Consider the following 19,567-nt stretch of genomic DNA (forward strand, 5'->3'; position numbering starts at 1 on the left):
GGCACCCTTGAAATTTTTCAAGAAAATGAAGTATTTCTTACAGAAAAGGATTGCAGTAAATTTTTTTTTAGCAAATTGGACATAATGTCACCAAACTCCAAAAATGGGCTGGACAAAATTATTGTCCCCCCATAACTTAATATTTGGTTGCCCACCCTTTGGAAAAAATATGTGAAATCAGTGGCTTTCTATAAGCATCAATAAGCTTCTTACACCTCTCAGCCGGAATGTTGGACCACTCTTCCTTTGCAAACTGATCCAGGTCTCTCTTGTTGGAAGGCGCCTTTTCCCAACAGTAATTATAAGATCTCTCCACAGGTGATCAATGGGATTTAGATCTGGACTCATTGCTGACACTTCAGAACTCTCCAGCGCTTTGTTGCCATCCATTTCTGGGGCTTTTTGACGTATGTTTGGGGTCATTGTCCTGCTGGAAGACCTAAGATCTCGGACACAAACCCAGCTTTCTGACACTGGGCTGTACAGTGCTACCCAAGATCCATTGGTAATCCTCAGATTTCATGATGCCTTGTACACTCAAGGCCCCCAGTGCCAGAGGCAGCAAAACAACCCGAAAACATCAGTGACCTCCACCATATTTCACTGTAGGTACTTCTTTTCTTTGTAGGCCTCATTCCGTTTTCGGTAAACAGTAGAATGATGTGCTTTACCAAAAAGCTCCATCTTGGTCTCATCTGTCCACAAGACGTTTTCCCAGATTTTGGTTACTCAAGTTCATTTTGGCAAAATGTCGTCTTGCTTTTTATGTCTGTGTCAGCGGTGGGGTCCTCCTGGGTCTCCTCCATAGCATTTTATTTCATTTAAATGTCGACGGATAGTTCGCGTTGACACAGAGGCTCCCTGAGCCTGCAGGACAGCTTGAATATCTTTGGAACTTGTTTGGGGCTGCTTATCCACCATCCGGACTATCCTGCGCTGACACCTTTCATCAATTTTTCTCTTCCGTCAACGCCCAGGGAGATTATCTACAGGGCCATGGGTTGTAAACTTCTTGATAATGTTGCGCACTATGGACAAAGACAAATCTAGATCTCTGGAGATGGACCTGTAACCTTGAGATTGTTGATATTTTTCCACAATTTTGGTTCTTAAGTCCTCAGACAGTTCTCTTCTCCTATTTCTGTTGTCCATGCTTAGTGTGGCACACACAGACACACAATGCAAAGACTAAGTGAGCTTCCCTCCTTTTTTATCTGCTTTCAGGTGTGATTTATATATTGCCCACACCTGTTATTTGCCCCAGGTGAGTTTAAGGGAGCATCCCGTGCTTGAAACAATCTAATTTTTCCACAATTTTGGTACTCAAGTCCTCAGACAGTTCTCTTCTTCTATTTCTGTTGTCCATGCTTAGTGTGGCACACTCAGACACACAATGCAAAGACTAAGTGAACTTCTCTCCTTTTTATCTGCTTTCAGGTGTGATTTTTATATTGCCCACACCTGTTATTTGCCCCAGGTGAGTTTAAAGGAGCATCACGTGCTTGAAACAATCTTATTTTTCCACAATTTTGAAAGGGTGACAATAATTTTGTCCTGCCCATTTTTGGAGTTTGGTGACATTATGTCCAATTTGCTTTTTTTCCTCCCTTTTCTGGTTTAGTTCCAATACACACAAAGGGAATGAACAGGTGTATAGCAAAACATGTGTTACTGCAATCCTTTTCTGCGAGAAACACTTCATTTTCTAGAATAATTTCAGGGGGTCCAACATTTACGGCCATGAATGTTTGACTAGTTCCCCGATGTGGGGACAGAGCGCTGCGGCTGCTAATTCATTTGGTGGGGTGGGGGGGGGGGAGAAGCAGAGCAGCGCCCGCGGGTCATATATGATTAGTCCCCAAGGCGCTCAAGGGGGGGAGGGGGAGAGTGAGTGATAAAAAAAAAAATGCAGTTAAATACAGTGAAACAATCATAATTTAGAAAAATACAGTGATATACATTTTTGGTCATATCGCTCAGCACTAATTGAAAGCGTTATGATTTTTAGAAGGGGAGGAGGAAAAAACGAAAATTGGCTGGGTCTTTAAAGGGGTACTCCGCCCCAGACATCGAAAGTATAGGGGATAAGATGTCTGATCGCAGGGATCCAGTCACTGGGGACCCCTGCAATCTCTGCAGCGGCGCTCCGCCGCCATCACTACAGAGAACACTGGCTCTGTGCGTGATGAAGAGGCGATGCAGGGGACGGAGCATCGTGATGTCACAGCTCCGCCCCCCCGTGACGAAGCTGTGACGTCACGATGCTCCGTCCCCTGCATCGTCCCGTCATCACGCACAGAGCCAGTGTGCTCTGTAGTGATGACGGCGGGGTGCCGCTGCAGAGATTGCAGGGGTCCCCAGTGACGGGATCCCTGCGATCAGACATCTTATTCCCTATACTTTGGATGTCTGGGGCGGTGTACCCCTTTAAGGACCCAGCCAATTTTGTTTTTTTCCTCCTCCCCTTCTAAATATCATAACGCTTTCAATTAGTGCTGAGCGTTATGACCAAAAATGTATATCACTGTATTTTTCTAAATTATGATGGTTTCACTGTATTTCTTTGGATAGGGTATAAGATGTTTGGGGAGTCTTTAAAGGGTTAATAAAATAAACAGTTTCATTATTAAATAACACAAAAATTGGCCAACATTTTTGTCGTAAATCGTCCATAATACAAATAAAATGAAATTAATTAAATAAAAAACATACTGATGCACTACAGTAAATTAAAGGAGTACTCCCATGCCCAAGCACTCTGAACATTTTGTTTAGAACGCTTGGAGTGGGTGGCCGTGTTAGTGACTCACAGCCACACCCCCTCCATTCAAGTCTATGGGAGGGGGTGTGGGGGTTGTCACGATCACAGCCGCCCACTCCAAGTGTTCTGAACAAAATGTTCAGAGTGCTTGGGTAAGGGAGTACTCCTTTGAAGGGGATAAGTGTCTGACCATGAGATCTGACATCTGGGATCCGCTCACCCTTTAAATTACCTGAACAAGGTCCAACTTTTCCAGCTGAGTGCTCCAGCCCTCACCTTCCGAGGCACACTTGTCTCGACAGTGATGGCCCGCTTGGCCAATCACCTGCATCAATGACACATGGGAGGAGGAGGCAATGTGACACGGGAGAGAATCGGCAAGCCTGAATTATTCAATATACCATCACGCCCTGTACACTAAAGCGGCCTCGGCCCCCTTATAAACTATTGTCCAATGTGGGAAAAATGCAGCAAGCATTATGTTCTGGCCCTGCTTCAGATGTGCCGTTCCTGCTGGTACTTGGCACCAACTGTGCTTCTTCACGCCCCTAATTTAACCCCTTCATGACCCAGCATTTTTTTTTGGCTCAAGTTTTTTTTGCTCCTCAAATTTTAAGACCCATAACTTTTTCCACTGACAAAGTTGTATTAGGGCTTCTTTTTGTGGGACAAGTTGTACTTTTTACTTTATCATATTATGTATTACTTAGCCAGAAAAAATATATATGTAAGGCAAAATTTGTTGTGCAATAATTTTTACAGTGTTCACAATACAGTAAATCTGAGATGCTATTAATAAAGCTTTAATACACAAATATCGGCCAGAGGAAAGACAGGAAGACCGGACCGGAGCAGAGGGGGTGATCTCCTGCTGGAACTGGACAATGAGGACCCCACACACCTGGAATAGCCTGGTGATGTCCCCTGCTGTGCATCTAACCACTGTCCACAGCCAGACCTGGAGAGTCCAATAAGCCTGGTCACTGGGGTATATGAGAAGATAAGTGGAGGATGGGGGTAGTAGGTGTATCATAATCCCAGAAAAATGAGAAGCTGAATATAGTACAACACCTCCCGGGCACTGGAACCCTGGTTGCTTGAACGACCATTGCTACATTGGAAAAGGGAGCTGCTGCTGAGAACAGGGACATCAATCAGACGAAGACCCAAAGCCTTATGCCGTTAACTGTGAATTGTTCTTTCTTCTGCCCCTAGTGCCCAGTTTTCCGGGTGGACTATACCATATCTGTGGATTTTCCCATCTTGGACTGTACCCTTCTTCTGTCTTTGGATTTACCTACATTGGACTCCGTTTTGCTTGTGATTTCTGCCAATAACTGTCGGTGCTGTTCTTCTAACCTTTACTTTGATTATTTCGCAAAATAACTATACGACCACCGGAGCTGAGAAGGCCAATAAAACCAACCTGTCAGGACCTTCTTACTGGGATTAGTCCATCCGTACAGATGGACCCAAATCAGTGATTGCTGGCCTGTTTCAAAGCTGCTTGGTTCCTGGCTGGATATGGGGATATGTTCTCTGTCGGGGAGTCCGATTTTAGTTATACCGTCACTGTGTGACACAATTAGTTGCACAGATACAATTTCTGAAGCTCAAATCATCTGCAATCGTATTTGTGCATGGACAGGCTCAGGACAGGAATGGACCTGATCATAGTCAGCTCGTGATTGTGTTCGGGTCATTTTCCAAACGCCTCTGTCTTTAGACTGAAGATCACAATTTTCAGTCCAAGTCAAAAGTCGGAGGCACTTAAGAGAATGACCTGAATGTAGTCACTAGCTGACTACGATCGGGTCAGTGTGGGCCATAGGAGTGAATGTGTATGAGCCTGTCGGTGAACAGAAAACGATTGCAGGCGGTTTGAGCTTCAGAATCATATCTGTGTAATCGTGATGTGAATGCGGCATAAGTCATGTACATTGGGATGCAGGATCCCATGATCCCTGACGTACATGTACATAATTTTAGGCTAAGGGGTTAAGTGCATAATACAGCTAGTATATGGGGTAGTAAATATAGTCTATGCTTTCCTCTAACCTTTTAGATAAAGCCCACAGATTTCCCTCACAGATTGTTTCAAAGCAGATAAAATGACTCGCTGATTTGAGATGCAAGGTGTGGATCCTTTTAGCAATGACTCCAAGCCCCAATGACTCTAAACTCTACCACAAGTCCAGAATAGTCCTTGATGTGTTATGGGGCTCCTGTAAGACTACCCCCCCCCTTCCCTGTCTCTATATTTTCTCCTCTCACTTAATTCCTCAGAATGTACTGGTAATAAACTCTGGGGTGTAGAATCCTTTTTTTTGCTGGAGCTGATGTGCCCCACACAATCTCGGGAACTGAGACCTAAGTGAAGGTGCTCCTCACCCTAAGCAAGACTACGCTAGATTGAACAGGATAAGTGTCTGATCGTGGGGGTCTGACCACTGGGACCCCCTTGTGATCTCCTGTACCGGGCCCCATCTACTTACCCGTCCTTTACATGCTCTGGCCCTCACCTTACTTGACAAGTGATGGTGATGGTCTGTTCAGACACTCACCGGCATACATTTGTAGTTTTTTTTTACTAAAAGATCAACTTTGATTGCGGCGTCTAAATGATCGGCAATGTCTGGCAATGCAATGGTTTCTAGCAGCCGGGACCCATCAGGTATGAAGCACACTCAGTTGCAGAGCCTGCTTCACACAGGGGGAGCAGGATAAGGGCATACATGTATGCCCTCCAAGGGTTAGAGTTAAACCTAACTACAAATTTAGATAAAGAAGACATGGCTGCACATCCATGTGGTATACGTTGGTCAATTACTTCTCAACACAATTTCCAAAACTAACATCAGGTAGTCAGTATACATTAAAGATAAAAGTCTTACAACCAATATTCTCAGATCACAGAGACACACAGTGGGGCACTGCCTCTTGGTCAATAGAATTTTACAAACCTGCTTCACTTTTTAGATAATTCAAGGATTTAAAAAAAAAATGGGAGGATGAGACGACCACTGAGCAAAGGCAGCGGAAGGCCTCAGTGTAATCTAACTTGGTGACCCCAGTGACTGATCGGCTATTTTTTTTTTCTTGTAGGGAAAAATGCTGACCAAAACAAAGATGGTCTGAAAATAACCCTACAAAACAACATGACACGATTCACTTCAGGCCTTTGGGAATTTTGGTTGAGATTTTGCTGGTTACTAGGGTCCCTATTTATCATATGTGTATAATTACTCATTTGGAATGTAATTTAGAATTTATATTTTTCCTGCTTGTGCCAGAAAATCCAGCATGTGCCAATATTGCTCAAAAAAATCTCCAAAAACGCAAAGAATATTGCATGATAGTCATGATAACATTGCCCTCATTGCCAGGATTTGGTGTTTTTATGTAGACGTGAAGACACTGCAGCCTAAAGATGACAAAGTGAGTGTGAAACGTTATCCAAAAAGATTGACAACAACAACTACGACAACGTTGAGATGGCAAAAAGCACAGAAGTGAAGATTGCTGTTTTTGGCAGAGCTGGAGTTGGAAAATCTGGTGGGTTTGTATGTTTCCTATATTGGTGCATATTGTGTATTGGGGGTGGCTTCTCTTACATTGTCCTCTTATTGTGCTAAGGTCTTATTAAAGGAGAACGCTAGCCAAAACGTACTTATTCCCTATCCACAAAAGCTTATCGTGGGGGATCCAACTGCTTGGACCTCCCTGATCTCCAGAACAGGACCCTGGCTGCCAGTGACGAGCGTGAGACATACACCGGTAGATGACACAGGCTCTATTCCTTTCTATGGGAGCACTGGAGATGCCCTTGTGCTGTACTAGGGTCTCTTTGGCGCTTAGCATGGTTCCCGTTCCGGACATCGCAGGGGTCCCAGCGGTCCAAGCTACTTATGTGTTTTAGATACATTTTGCTTCTCCTTCAATAAGTGCTGTGCTTCGTACAGGTGTGACTTGAAATGCAACACCGTGCACCAAAAGTTTTAAGTAAGACAGCTAATACGTGGTATGACATTGGACATGTAAAGATGCCCTAAATTTATCGTACAGCCTGAGGCCCTGGGATAATGTTACAAATAGCGAAAGGAAAGTCCGGACAGTGTGTCCCAAACCCCGTCGTCAAGTCCCCCAACAGGTCATATTTTCAAGATTTCCTTAGTTATTTACAGATGATGTTATCATGTATGGGATATCCTCCAATCATGACCCGGTGAGGACTGCACTTGGGAAACACTGGTCTAGGGCCAGCTTAGTTTTGCATACTTCCAGCATTATTGATCCTTAATAAAAATAAAATATCGTAATAGGAAGCCCGATGTCACCGGCTTATGCCTGCGTATGGGTAAACCTGGGAGATGATAGCAGTAAGTGTCTTGATTCGGCTGGCTGGAGGTGGATCCTCTGTGCCAGAGAGGGATTGGCGTGGACCGTGTCGGTGGACCGGTTCTAAGTTGCTACTGGTATTCACCAGAGCCCGCCGCAAAGCGGGATGGTCTTGCAGCGGCGGTAGCAACCAGGTCGTATCCACCGGCAACGGCTCAACCTCTCTGACTGCTGAGATAAGCGCGGTACAAGGGAGTAAACAAGAGCAAGGTCGGACGTAGCAGAAGGTCAAGGCAGGCAGCAAGGATCGTAGTCAGGGGCAACGGCAGGAGGTCTGGAACACAGGCTAGGAACACACAAGGAAACGCTTTCACTGGCACAATGGCAACAAGATCCGGCAAGGGAGTGCAGGGGAAGTGAGGTATAAGTAGGGAGTGCACAGGTGAGAATACTGATTAGGCCTGCTGCGCCAATCAGTGGCGCAGCGGCCCTTTAAATGGCAGAGACCCGGCGCGCGCGCGCCCTAAGGAGCGGGGCCGCGCGCGCCGGGACAACACAGACGGGGAACGGGTCAGGTACGGGAGCCGAGATGCGCATCGCGAGCGGGCGCGTCCCGAATCGCATCCCGGCTGGGAGTAATATCGCAGCGCACCCGGTCAGCAGGTCTGACCGGGGCGCTGCGAATGAGAGAACGCTGCGAGCGCTCCGGGGAGGAGCGGGGACCCGGAGCGCTCGGCGTAACAGGCATTTTTCTTGGTTAGAGCCACGATAGGAGCCACAATAGTAGAAAAGTATGGAATAAATTGTCTGTAATAATTGGCGAACCCCAAAAAACGTTGGATAGCACGGAGTCCGGAGGGGCATGGCCAATCTAATACGGCAGATAGTTTATCTGGGTCCATTTGTAGTCCCTGGCCAGAGACTAAGTATCCTAGGAAAGGAAGAGACTGACATTCAAAGAGACATTTTTCCATTTTGGCATAAAGTTGATTGTCCCGAAGTCTCTGAAGAACCATGCGGACATGCTGGCGGTGTTCTTCCAAGTTGGCAGAAAAAATCAGAATATCGTCCAGATAAACCACAACACAGGAATATAGGAGATCACGAAAAATTTCATTTACAAAGTCTTGGAAGACGGCAGGGGCGTTGCACAGGCCAAAGGGCATGACCAGATACTCAAAGTGTCCATCTCTGGTGTTAAATGCAGTCTTCCATTCGTCCCCCTCCCTGATGCGGATGAGATTATAAGCACCTCTTAAGTCCAGCTTGGTAAAGATGTGGGCGCCTTGTAGGCGGTCAAAGAGTTCCGAGATAAGAGGTAGGGGGTAGCGGTTTTTTACCGTGATTTTATTAAGTCCGCGGTAATCAATGCAAGGGCGTAGAGAGCCATCTTTTTTGGAGACAAAAAAAAATCCAGCTCCGGCAGGAGAGGAGGACTTGCGGATAAACCCCTTTTTTAAGTTCTCCTGGATGTATTCCGACATGGCTTGGGTTTCTGGAGCAGACAGAGGATAGATTCTGCCCCGGGGTGGAGTAGTACCCGGGAGGAGGTCAATAGGACAGTCATAAGGCCTGTGAGGAGGCAAAGTCTCTGCTTGTTTCTTGCAAAGAACATCAGCATAGTCCAGATAGGCCTTAGGAAGACCAGATACCGGAGGAACAACAGGGTCACGACTGTGAGTACTGGGAGCCGGTTTAAGACAGTCCTTGTGGCAAGAAGTACCCCAGTTCTTGATCTCCCCTGTGGTCCAATCAAGGGTTGGGGAATGGCGTTGAAGCCACGGTAATCCAAGAAGAATCTCTGAAGTGCAGTTAGAGAGGACCAAAAATTCAATTTCTTCGTGATGGGGTCCGATGCACATTAAGAGAGGTTCCGTGCGATAATGCACGGTACAGTCCAATCTTTCATTGTTAACAGAGTTGATGTAGAGGGGTCGGGCGAGACTGGTCACCGGGATGTTGAACCTGTTGATGAGAGAGGCCAAGATAAAATTTCCTGCAGATCCGGAATCCAAGAAGGCCATAGCAGAGAAGGTAGAAGAAGACATCCGCACAGGCACAGTAAGACGTGGGGAAGCAGAGTTCACATCAAGAGCTGTCTCACCTTTGTGCGGAGTCAGCGTGCGTCTTTCCTGGTGAGGAGGACGGATAGGACAATCCTTCAAGAAATGTTCGGTACCGGCACAGTACAGGCAAAGGTTCTCCATGCGGCGTTGTGTCCTCTCTTGAGGTGTCAAGCGAGACCGGTCAACTTGCATAGCCTCCACGGCGGGAGACACAGGAATGGGTTGCAGAGGACCAGAGGAGAGAGGAGCCGGGGAGAGAAACCGCCTCGTGCGAACAAAGTCCATATCCTGGCGGAGCTCCTGACGCCTTTCGGAAAAACGCATGTCAATGCGGGTGGCAAGATGAATGAGTTCATGCAGGTTAGCAGGAATTTCTCGTGCGGCCAGCACATCTTTAATGTTACTGGATAGGCCTTTTTTAAAGGTCGCGCAGAGGGCCTCATTATTCCAGGATAATTCGGAGGCAAGAGTACGGAACTGGATGGCGTACTCGCCAACAGAAGAATTACCCTGGACCAGGTTCAGCAGGGCAGTCTCGGCAGAAGAGGCTCAGGCAGGTTCCTCAAAGACACTTCGAATCTCCGTGAAGAAGGAGTGTACAGAGGCAGTGACAGGATCATTGCGGTCCCAGAGCGGTGTGGCCCATGACAGGGCTTTCCCAGACAGAAGGCTGACTACGAAAGCCACCTTAGACCTTTCAGTTGGAAACTGGTCCGACATCATCTCCAAATGCAGGGAACATTGCGAAAGAAAACCACGGCAAAACTTAGAGTCCCCATCAAATTTATCCGGCAAGGATAATCGGAGGCTGGAAGCGGCCACTCGCTGCGGAGGAGGTGCAGGAGCTGGCGGAGGAGATGATTGCTGAAGCTGTGGTAGTAGCTGCTGTAGCATCACGGTCAGTTGAGACAGCTGGTGGCCTTGTTGCGCTATCTGTTGCGACTGCTGGGCGACCACCGTGGTGAGGTCGGCGACAACTGGCAGTGGGACCTCAGCGGGATCCATGGCCGGATCTACTGTCATGATTCGGCTGGCTGGAGGTGGATCCTCTGTGCCAGAGAGGGATTGGCGTGGACCGTGTCGGTGGACCGGTTCTAAGTTGCTACTGGTATTCACCAGAGCCCGCCGCAAAGCGGGATGGTCTTGCAGCGGTGGTAGCAACCAGGTCGTATCCACCGGCAATGGCTCAACCTCTCTGACTGCTGAGATAAGCGCGGTACAAGGGAGTAAACAAGAGCAAGGTCGGACGTAGCAGAAGGTCAGGGCAGGCAGCAAGGATCATAGTCAGGGGCAACGGCAGGAGGTCTGGAACACAGGCTAGGAACACACAAGGAAACGCTTTCACTGGCACAATGGCAACAAGATCCGGCAAGGGAGTGCAGGGGAAGTGAGGTATAAGTAGGGAGTGCACAGGTGAAGATACTGATTAGGCCTGCTGCGCCAATCAGTGTCGCAGTGGTCCTTTAAATCGCAGAGACCCGGCGCGCGCGCGCCCTAAGGAGCGGGGCCGCGCGACGGGACAACACAGACGGAGAACGGGTCAGGTATGGGAGCCGGGATGCGCATCGCCAGCTGGCGCGTCCCGCGTCGCGAATCGCATCCCGGCTGGGAGTAATATCGCAGCGCACCCAGTCAGGAGGTCTAAACGGGGCGCTCCGAATGAGAGGACGCTGCGAGCGCTCCGGGGAGGAGCGGGGACCCGGAGCGCTCGGCGTAACAGTAAGATTCCAGAGGTGCTGGACTTTCCTAGTTGTTATTGCGCTCCCCCCATAGCTTTACGCCTCATACTCAAACGGGGGGGCTCTGATCAGAAGCGTTGTGTGTTAGGAGGGATCCTTAGGTGGCCTTGTCTCAGTTTAAACAAAGCACCAGACAGTTCTAGGAAGTTGTTGCCTCTGATCTATTTCCTCTTGATGGTTTGGACTGTGAGGCCTACAGCCGGTCTAACGCCAGTTCCAGCGCCCCCCCCCCCCCCCCCCCCCCGGCCTCTGTGGACCATCCATTCTAGTTGTTTGGATCCTATATAAACAGTGGATACAAGTGCTGCATTACTGGTGATATCTTGGACGCATAGTTAATATCCCCACTAATATTCACACAACTATTCACAGGCCATAAATTGCTCTTTGTTTATAGAACGTTTGCCATCACCGTAGGCTACATTGAGATTTTAGGGAATTAACATTCAAATGACTTATATGGTAAAATTGTTTAACAAATGGTCAGAGAATTTCTCTTTCTATGGTCTGGAAGATGCTAAGACTGAACTTGGAAACATCATTTGTATAATTTTGTATAACTATTTGCTGTGCTGCTTATTGAGAACATATTACCACCAAGTCCATCTTAGGGTTAATATACTATACAAAAAACGTTAGGATTTACCAATATTCATACTGGGCACATAATTTCTCTTATTTCCATTATGAAAAATCTGGGTAAGGATTTTGAGGGAAAATTGTGAGTTTTGCCCTGATTATGTCAGTGCAGCTGAAACAGAGCCACCAAAAAACAGATGGATGACCCCTGGTAGCAATTGCCGTCCATGCAGCAGGTCTCTTTATATTGTGCCATCACATTACACATGCAAAAATTGCATAAAATGTAATGAATCAAGAAAAGGCAGAATGTCTACTGCATGGACACATAGTCCAGCCTACCTGATGTATACCCACCCTTCTAAGGCTGGGTTCACACTGTGGAATTTCTGGACAGAATTTCTGCCGGGGATCGAGCCGGCGGACCGCGTGGACTGCATTGCCGTCCCCATAGACGGCAATGCATTCCTGGGTGGATCTTTTGGGAGATCTTCTCAGAAATGCATTGAAATCCCTTGTGTAATGTAGGAAGCTTAGGATGGAAGTACTGGCCTCAATCATGTTGAAGAATTTGGCACAATTCGTCTCTCTATGACATTATACACGTGTTGCCTATTGATCCCTTCAGCATTTTATCGGCATAATTTTGAACATGAAGTTTTGTTATATTTCTCTGTTTTCTCAGCTCTTCTGGTGAGGTTCCTAACAAAACGCTTCATTTGGGAATACGACCCGACTTTAGGTAAGGTACATCCATATATTGTCTATATACCTGTGACTGGAACCTACTTCTCTATAAAAGATCTCTGCGATCTGATAGTTCAGCACTACATTTTATCCCAGTTTATGGGTCCACAGAATGAATTGGGGAGATTTATCATCGTTGCTTTGGTAAGAGAGTTCTGCAGGCATTTTTTTCTTGCTTTTTGTTTTGTTTATGTATGAGACATTTATTAAACTATCACAGGGGGTTGATAAATTTGGCTTACATAAGCTAAAAACAATAAATCACTTTTAAATACCATTTTTTAGCCCACATAAGCAAAAACCAATAAATGACTTCAGAACAACACTTTGTAACCCCACCTCTAGTCGCAGCTGTGAAAAAAAAGTCTGATATATATATATATATATATCTATATGCATGTTTATTACATTTAATTTACCACTCCCCCCCCCCCAAATGCACTAACATTTTTTGTTTGTTAGTTTTTTTCTTCTCCTTTTAGATCCGTATATCCTATGGACTACTTTAGATTTGGTGGAGTACTGTGTCCAGCTTTTTTTTTGTTTAATATTAATAAAATGGTTAACAAGGGCTTGTGGGGGAGTGATTTTTTAAATAAAAGTTTTTTAAACGTGTTGTGTTTTTTTTTTTTTACTTTTCAGGCTTAGTAGTGGAAATTGTCTTATAGACAGAATCCATTACTAAGCCAGGGCTTATCATTAGCCCCAAAACCAGCTAGCGCTAACCTCCAATTATTACCTCGGTACCCACCGCCACAGGGGTGCTGGGAAGAGCCGGTATCAACAGGCCTGGGGCGCCAAAAATGGCGCACCTAGGCGGTAACAGGCTGGCATTATTTAGGCTGGGGAGGGCCAGTAACAATGGTCCTTGCCCACCCTGGTAACGTCAGGCTGTTGCTGCTTGGTTGGTATCTGGCTGAGAATAAAAATACGGGGAACCACATTTTTCCTAAATAATTAAATATATATATATATATATATATATATATATATATAAATATATATTAAAAAAATGCATAGGGTTCCCTGTATTTTTATTCTCAGCCAAATACCAACTAAGCAGCAACAGCCTGACGTTACTGGCCCTCCCCAGCCTGTTACTGCCTAGGCCCAGGAGAGCCATATTTGATGCTCCAGGCCTGTTGGTACCGGCTCTTCCCGGCACCCCTGTGGTGATGGGTACCGGGGTAATAATTGGGGGTTAGCACTAGCTGTTTTTGAGGCTAACTCTAAGCCCTGGCTTAGTAATGGATTAAGTCTATAAGACAGCTTCCACTACTAAGCCTGTAGAGTAAATAAAAAATAAAAAACACAACACGTTTATAAAAAAATTATTCCAAAAAACACTGGGAGAACGCCCATAAAGAAGTTTTCAAACAAGGAGCCTCCAGCTGTTGCTAAACTACAACCCCCATCATTTCCAGACAGCCTTTGCCTGTCTGAGAATGATGAGTGGTTTAATTTAGCAACAGTGAGCCTCCAGTTTAGCAACATCTGGAGTCTTGTTGTTCCTAAACTACAACTCCCATGATGGGAGTTGTAGTTTAGAAACAGCTGGAGGCACCCCATTTCTAAACTACAACTTCTAGGACGGAAGTTATAGTTTAGCAACAGCTGGAGGCACCCCGTTTCCAAACTACAACTTCCATGACAGGAGTTTTAGTTTAGAAACAGCTGGAGGCACCCCGTTTCTAAAATACAACTTCCAGGATGGGAGTTGTAGTTTAGAAACAGCTGGAGGCACCCTGGTGTTAAAATGCCAGCCGCATCTACCACCAGCCCACTAGCTGTTGCAAGACTACAACTCCCAGCCCTTACAGTTAGGACATGCTGGGAGTTGTAGTTGCAACTCTTGGGTGGGTGATTGATACAGGCCGGCTCCCAGAAATATGAAACTACACTGTAATTTCCTATTTCCCGGGCGCTGCTGGGATTGGCTGGTTGGTCTCAGCCAATCACAGCACCACCTGGGAAATATGAAATAACAGTGTAGTTTCATATTTCTGGGAGCCGGCTCCGCTGCCCCGGCCCCACATCTTCCCCCAGCACCCATTCATTTCTACCCCGCCGCCATTCTTTTCCCTGCCACTCATCTCCTCCCAGCCGCCACTCATCTCCCCCCAGCTGCCGCTCATCTCCTCCCAGCCGCCGCTCATCTCCTCCCAGCCGCCACTCATCTCCTCCCAGCTGCTGCTTATCTCTCCCCGCTGCCGCTAATCTCCTCCCAGCTGCTGCTTATCTCTCCCCGCTGCCGCTTATCTCCCCTCAGCCACCGCTCATCTCTCTCTCTTTGTACAGATCTGATTTCATATTTCCTGCAGGAGCCATGATCTCGGCTCCCAGTGGGAAATATAAAATCCGCTCTCCAAAGCAAGCTTTGTAAGCCAGCTCCAGACTTGCTTAAATTTACGCTTTTTTGGAGGTGGTTGCGATTTTTTGTGCGACTTTCGCACTTGATAAAATCCCTGACCACTGGAAAGTGAAAACCGAATCTTGCTTTGGTAAGCTCTTCTGTAGTTTTTTGCTTACAGCCAAATGTTGCACAAAAAATTGCTTAGGCGCACATGCGACTTTTTGTGTGACTTTTGTAAGCAAAAAAAGAGCTCTAAATCCCTTGATAAATCTCCCCCAATGTCTTTAGAAAGTCCCAGAATGAACTGGTTACCGTGTCTCTGGGTCTATCCTATTGGTTTGTTAAATAATGGAAGTACAGTATAGAAGAATATTTTTCATCAAAGTATTACAATCTCTGAATCTCCTTCAGAAATGGCTTTCCTGCACTTCTCATAAAAGAGGCTTCTACGTCCCGACAGTAAGTGATGTAGAAGCCTCTTTGCCTGTCAATCAGGCCTGCAGAGAGCCGTGACTTGCTGCGCCCTGCTCATGGCTCCGACCACTACCTGGGTTAATTTGCATATAGAAGGCAGGTAAATTAAACTATAGTTTCTGGCATTTTGAATAATTCAAACTAAACACAAAGTCTTTGTACACATCCACTCTGAAGGTTTTCTCAGGCACTCTATGGTCCAGTCCAGTCACTTTATCCACCGATATGTTCTGCCACAATATGCTTGGGTAAGGCAGGTCCACCATCTGACCCATCACTCAGATATATAGCACACAAGACAACAAATGTCATTAATCTGGTACCTGGGTACAATCTCTTATAGGAAGCAAAACCAGTGAAGAAGGTTTATTTTTTAAAGATCTGAGGCACGTGCTCTCAGGCACCCAATGTGCAAGAAAAAGTGCAAACGTGTCACACTAAAAAAAATGTGCACAAAGGACCTCAAGCCCTTCTCCGACAGGAGAGAGGCCCCCCAACAAAACTTACCCTTCCCCTCCAGGCCAAAAGGCACCTGAGAGGTTCTAGGTTCGATGTCCCTTTTCGCCGTAGCTACTAAGGGACCACAACTACTCCCAGCATCAACCTAGGTGTTAACCAGGGTATCTGCCCGCAGAGCTCTTATACAGTCGGTACCCTGCGCAGGGTTATTGAAGGGAGGTGAGGAACTTGATGGCCACACACACCTCCCCTAGACCGGCAGAAGGGACACCCAAAAGGGTTACCGCACCAATCCTTTGAACACACAAACACGTAAAGTGGCACAGTGACAAACAAAAAGAAAGAAATAAGTGGATGAGTGCAGATATACTGCCCAAAGGGTTTTGGGTATCACCATCCTGGAGGTCATCATAGTGTTTGTGACTATGGGCTTGTCCTCTATCACAGGACTGCAGCTCCAGTTCTTCTTCAGACAATTTAGGGCTCATAGTCCTCAAAGGCTTTTTATGGCTGCTGCTTGCTGAACCAGGGTCTAGTCCTCTTCCCTAGGCTTTCTCCTCCAGTGCTTCTCCATCAGACAACATATCACTCATGCTCTCCTGAGGCAGGGGAGAAAACAGGTCTTTAGTCTGACAATTTGGGAGTCCAGTATTGCTCTTGGGACCTTGATGTTTTCCTCCTTCTATTGCTTTTATCTCCTGCACTTCACCTTCCACTTTAGTAATCACTATAATCCGGTATTTGCTTGTCTCCTGTATGGTGTAAGATTGTGCTTGAGGGTGGTCAGTATCCACTCCTGGTCTTTCACTTTACAACGGACCTATTTCTGCAGTCAATTATATCTTTTGAGTTAAGATCAGTCCGTATGACACTCTACATTCTGCTCCCCAGGGCACGATGGGGCTTTTCTTGGAGATGTGAGGTTATTAGAATTTGAAGCAGCCGTCCAGTCCTCATATAAATCCAATATATATGCACCTCCCACTCCCCTTGTGCTAGAGCCCAGTCCTAATCCTCCTTATCTGCTGTGATCTGTGGCCCCAGAACGTCTGTCTCCTTGAACAGATCTTAGCTTGGGCAATAAATTGTTCACTCTTTCCCAACACGAGAGCCCAATTCAAAGCCCAGTGCACACTGTTCACTCCAAGTACATTCACAATCTCTTGGAACATTATAAGCACGCTCATCTTAAAGGGCACTGAAATCTCTGCATAAAATGGTTTTGTGGTATTCACACTTTTTTTTTTTTACCATTAGAATCTACCTATCGGCATCAGACCACAATAGACGATGAAGCGGTTGCCATGGAGTTACTGGACACTGCCGGTCAGGTAAAGAATTTGTCATCTGTCTATAAAGCAGAATTTACCGCTTCAAAACCTAAAATCTTGAAAAAGGTCAAAATCCTTGTTATCCATATTAGATTAACCAATGTTTCTCTTAGGCAAGAGAATGACTAAAAGGCAACCTTTGAATAGTACATGGGAAAGCGGGACTCTGTGAGGCTAAGTTTACACTTTTTTTTTTTTTTTTTTAGCAAAAACACCAATAAAAACACCTATTCTGCCACACTACGGCCAGATGTTAGACAATAGGGAACTGCAAAATACTATATTCACTTGGGAGTTTTTGAGTTTGGCAGGTTTTTTTTTTAAATCCATTTTGGCTTTTTTTTAATTTTTTTTGCAATTTTAGGCTCCGTGGCAGTTTTAGAAAAATGACCTCATGTTGAGATTTTTTCAGGAAAAGCTTGGCCTTATTCTCCCATAGAAGTCTATGGGAGTGAAAAAAACATAAAAAAAAAAGCCATGTTGGTTTTAACATTGGCATTTTTGCAGGCGGTTTTTATTCATCTTTTTACTTTAGCAATCTAAAAAAGGGATGGAGTTAGTTTTTCTGATTACATTTGGTAGATTTCCATTAAAAAAATATTTAAAAAATTATAAAAAGATGCAGTAGGGATGGAAAAAAATTTTAATTTATTTTTTTAAGAATTCAATTTTTATAAATTTTTAATCAGGGAACAATTTATGTGAGCGGGCAGGGACATAAAAATGCAGCGGGCAATATTAAAAATGGATGCAGGGGCCATGTAGTTGTAAAACTTATTTATTTTTTAAATTAATTTATTAAAACATTTTATTATTAATCTATTTTAATAATGTAATTTCTAAACTGTACTTTATTTTAACAACTGTAGAAGTTTATTAGGTATATTTTCATCATTCTTTAGATACTACTTCTCCCAGCATTCCTTGGTGGGAGCTGTAGGACCTGCACTAAAAGGACAGATCGCATCGGGTCTCACTCCTGAGACCTGTTGCAACCTGGACTTATAATTCAGAGAAGTGGGCAGCTCTCTGCTGCACTCTGCAATTGGCCAGATAGTGATTGCGGTGATTGGCCAGATAGTGCCGGCCAATCACCGCTCTGAGCGGCAAATAGGAATCATTTAGGTGAATTTCTATTCACATAACTGGCCAGCACAGAGTTCAGTGCAGAGATTGGGGAGGGCAGCAGAGAGTCCCCTGCTTCTCTGAATTATAAGTCCGGATCTGTCCTTTAGTGCAGGTACTACAGCTCCCAGCATGGAACAGACTCTGTTCCATGCTGGGAGTAGTAGTAGTACCCGAATAATGACATAAATATACCTAATAAACTTTTACAGTAGTTACATTAATAATAAGTTTTATTAAAATTTATATAAAAAATAAGTGACAATTACATAGCCACTTCTTCCATTTTAAATATTGCAGCTTATATTTTTATTTCCCTGCCCGCTTACATAAATTGGTCCCTAATTGAAAATTAATAAAAAATTGTCCTTGTCTACATTTTTTTTCTATCCCCACTGCATCTTTTTTTGGTACCTAACAAAATTCTTTAAAAAAAACACCTGCAGGGAAACTGCCAAAGGGACCAAAAAGGCAATTTCCACACAAAAGTAAAAACGCGTGGAAACCTATCCTAAGACTGACAGAGTCTATGTAGAGCTGCGGCACCAATCTGACCGTCTCTCTGAGAATTTCCTGCAGTGACTTCTCCCTCTTATCTTTCTGAACAGCATCATAACTTATTGCACCCTTTCCAGAACATAGAAGAAGGCTCTGGAGGTGGAGGGTTAGGAGTGTAGGAGACACCTGGAGGAGTATGGGGTGTAGGAGAAAACAGAATAGTGCAGGTGGGTGCAGAGCAACGATTCGGGTTACAGATGGCGGCCAGCAATAAAAGCTTTACCCATAGTGATGGTGGACGTCAGGAAACGGGAATCAATAAAGGACTAAACACAAATTCCCAATGACTTCAGAAGGACAGCCACTAAAATGCTAAAAAAGGCAAACTGAGAACAATGGGGCAAGCACAGACGGACTCATGCCGCACATTCAGATGAGGTGTGATGTGCAGGGCTCCAGGTTAGAAAGTGACTAGTCTGGGCACAAGGAAACCTGACAGGCTTGTTGGACATCTTTTTTTTGGGACTACAGTATCCTCCCTTTGGTCTGGAAAAGTTATGTACAAGATTCTGATGTGTCTTCGGGTTAAAAAAAAACTTTGGCAAACTGCTTTACTGCAAATCGCTGTAGGTTACTACAAGCGGCCTTGGATTCGAGGGAACTATAGATGACGTTCAGATAAAGTACACAGCTACCACGTGCTGATCATGTAGAATCCCCCTAAATTGTCAGAACAACTATACAGATTTCTAGATATCATTTCCTCTACAAAGGGGAATATACAGTATATTAAAACACTATAAAAGAAAAGGGAAATGATGGGGTCATCACTATCCAACCTCCTACTGTACAATAGACAGAAGATGTGACATTCATAGCAGAGCTGTACGGCTCGTCTCATTGGTAGCAGAAAGGATTAGCAGTTCGGTCCCTTCTGCTCCCACGCAGGAATCATTTGTTTCTATTGCAGGTGTCCTTGGGAGAAATCTAAGGGCTTTTTACAGGAAAGTGCAGGGATTGTTTTATTTGTATATAATGGAAGTGGAGAGGCCTGTCCAGGTCTTGATTCTCATACTTAAAAGTCTAAACCTCCTGTC

At 45.2% G+C, this 19,567-nt stretch overlaps 1 protein-coding gene across 1 annotated transcript in view; it reads left to right on the forward strand.

Moving 5' to 3' along the window:
- The first annotated feature begins 6,145 nt into the window (after positions 1 to 6,145).
- RERG (RAS like estrogen regulated growth inhibitor) overlaps positions 6,146 to 19,567 on the forward strand; it is a 34,187-nt gene continuing 20,765 nt past the window's right edge. The window contains exons 1-3 of the mRNA XM_056551546.1: positions 6,146 to 6,316; positions 12,169 to 12,225; positions 16,774 to 16,847. Coding sequence (XP_056407521.1) covers positions 6,256 to 6,316; positions 12,169 to 12,225; positions 16,774 to 16,847 — 192 coding nt within the window. The 5' untranslated portion in view covers positions 6,146 to 6,255. The remainder of the gene's footprint in view (positions 6,317 to 12,168; positions 12,226 to 16,773; positions 16,848 to 19,567) is intronic.

The sequence above is a fragment of the Hyla sarda genome, unplaced genomic scaffold (genome assembly GCF_029499605.1).
Source record: "Hyla sarda isolate aHylSar1 unplaced genomic scaffold, aHylSar1.hap1 scaffold_1083, whole genome shotgun sequence".
Taxonomy (NCBI): domain Eukaryota; kingdom Metazoa; phylum Chordata; class Amphibia; order Anura; family Hylidae; genus Hyla; species Hyla sarda.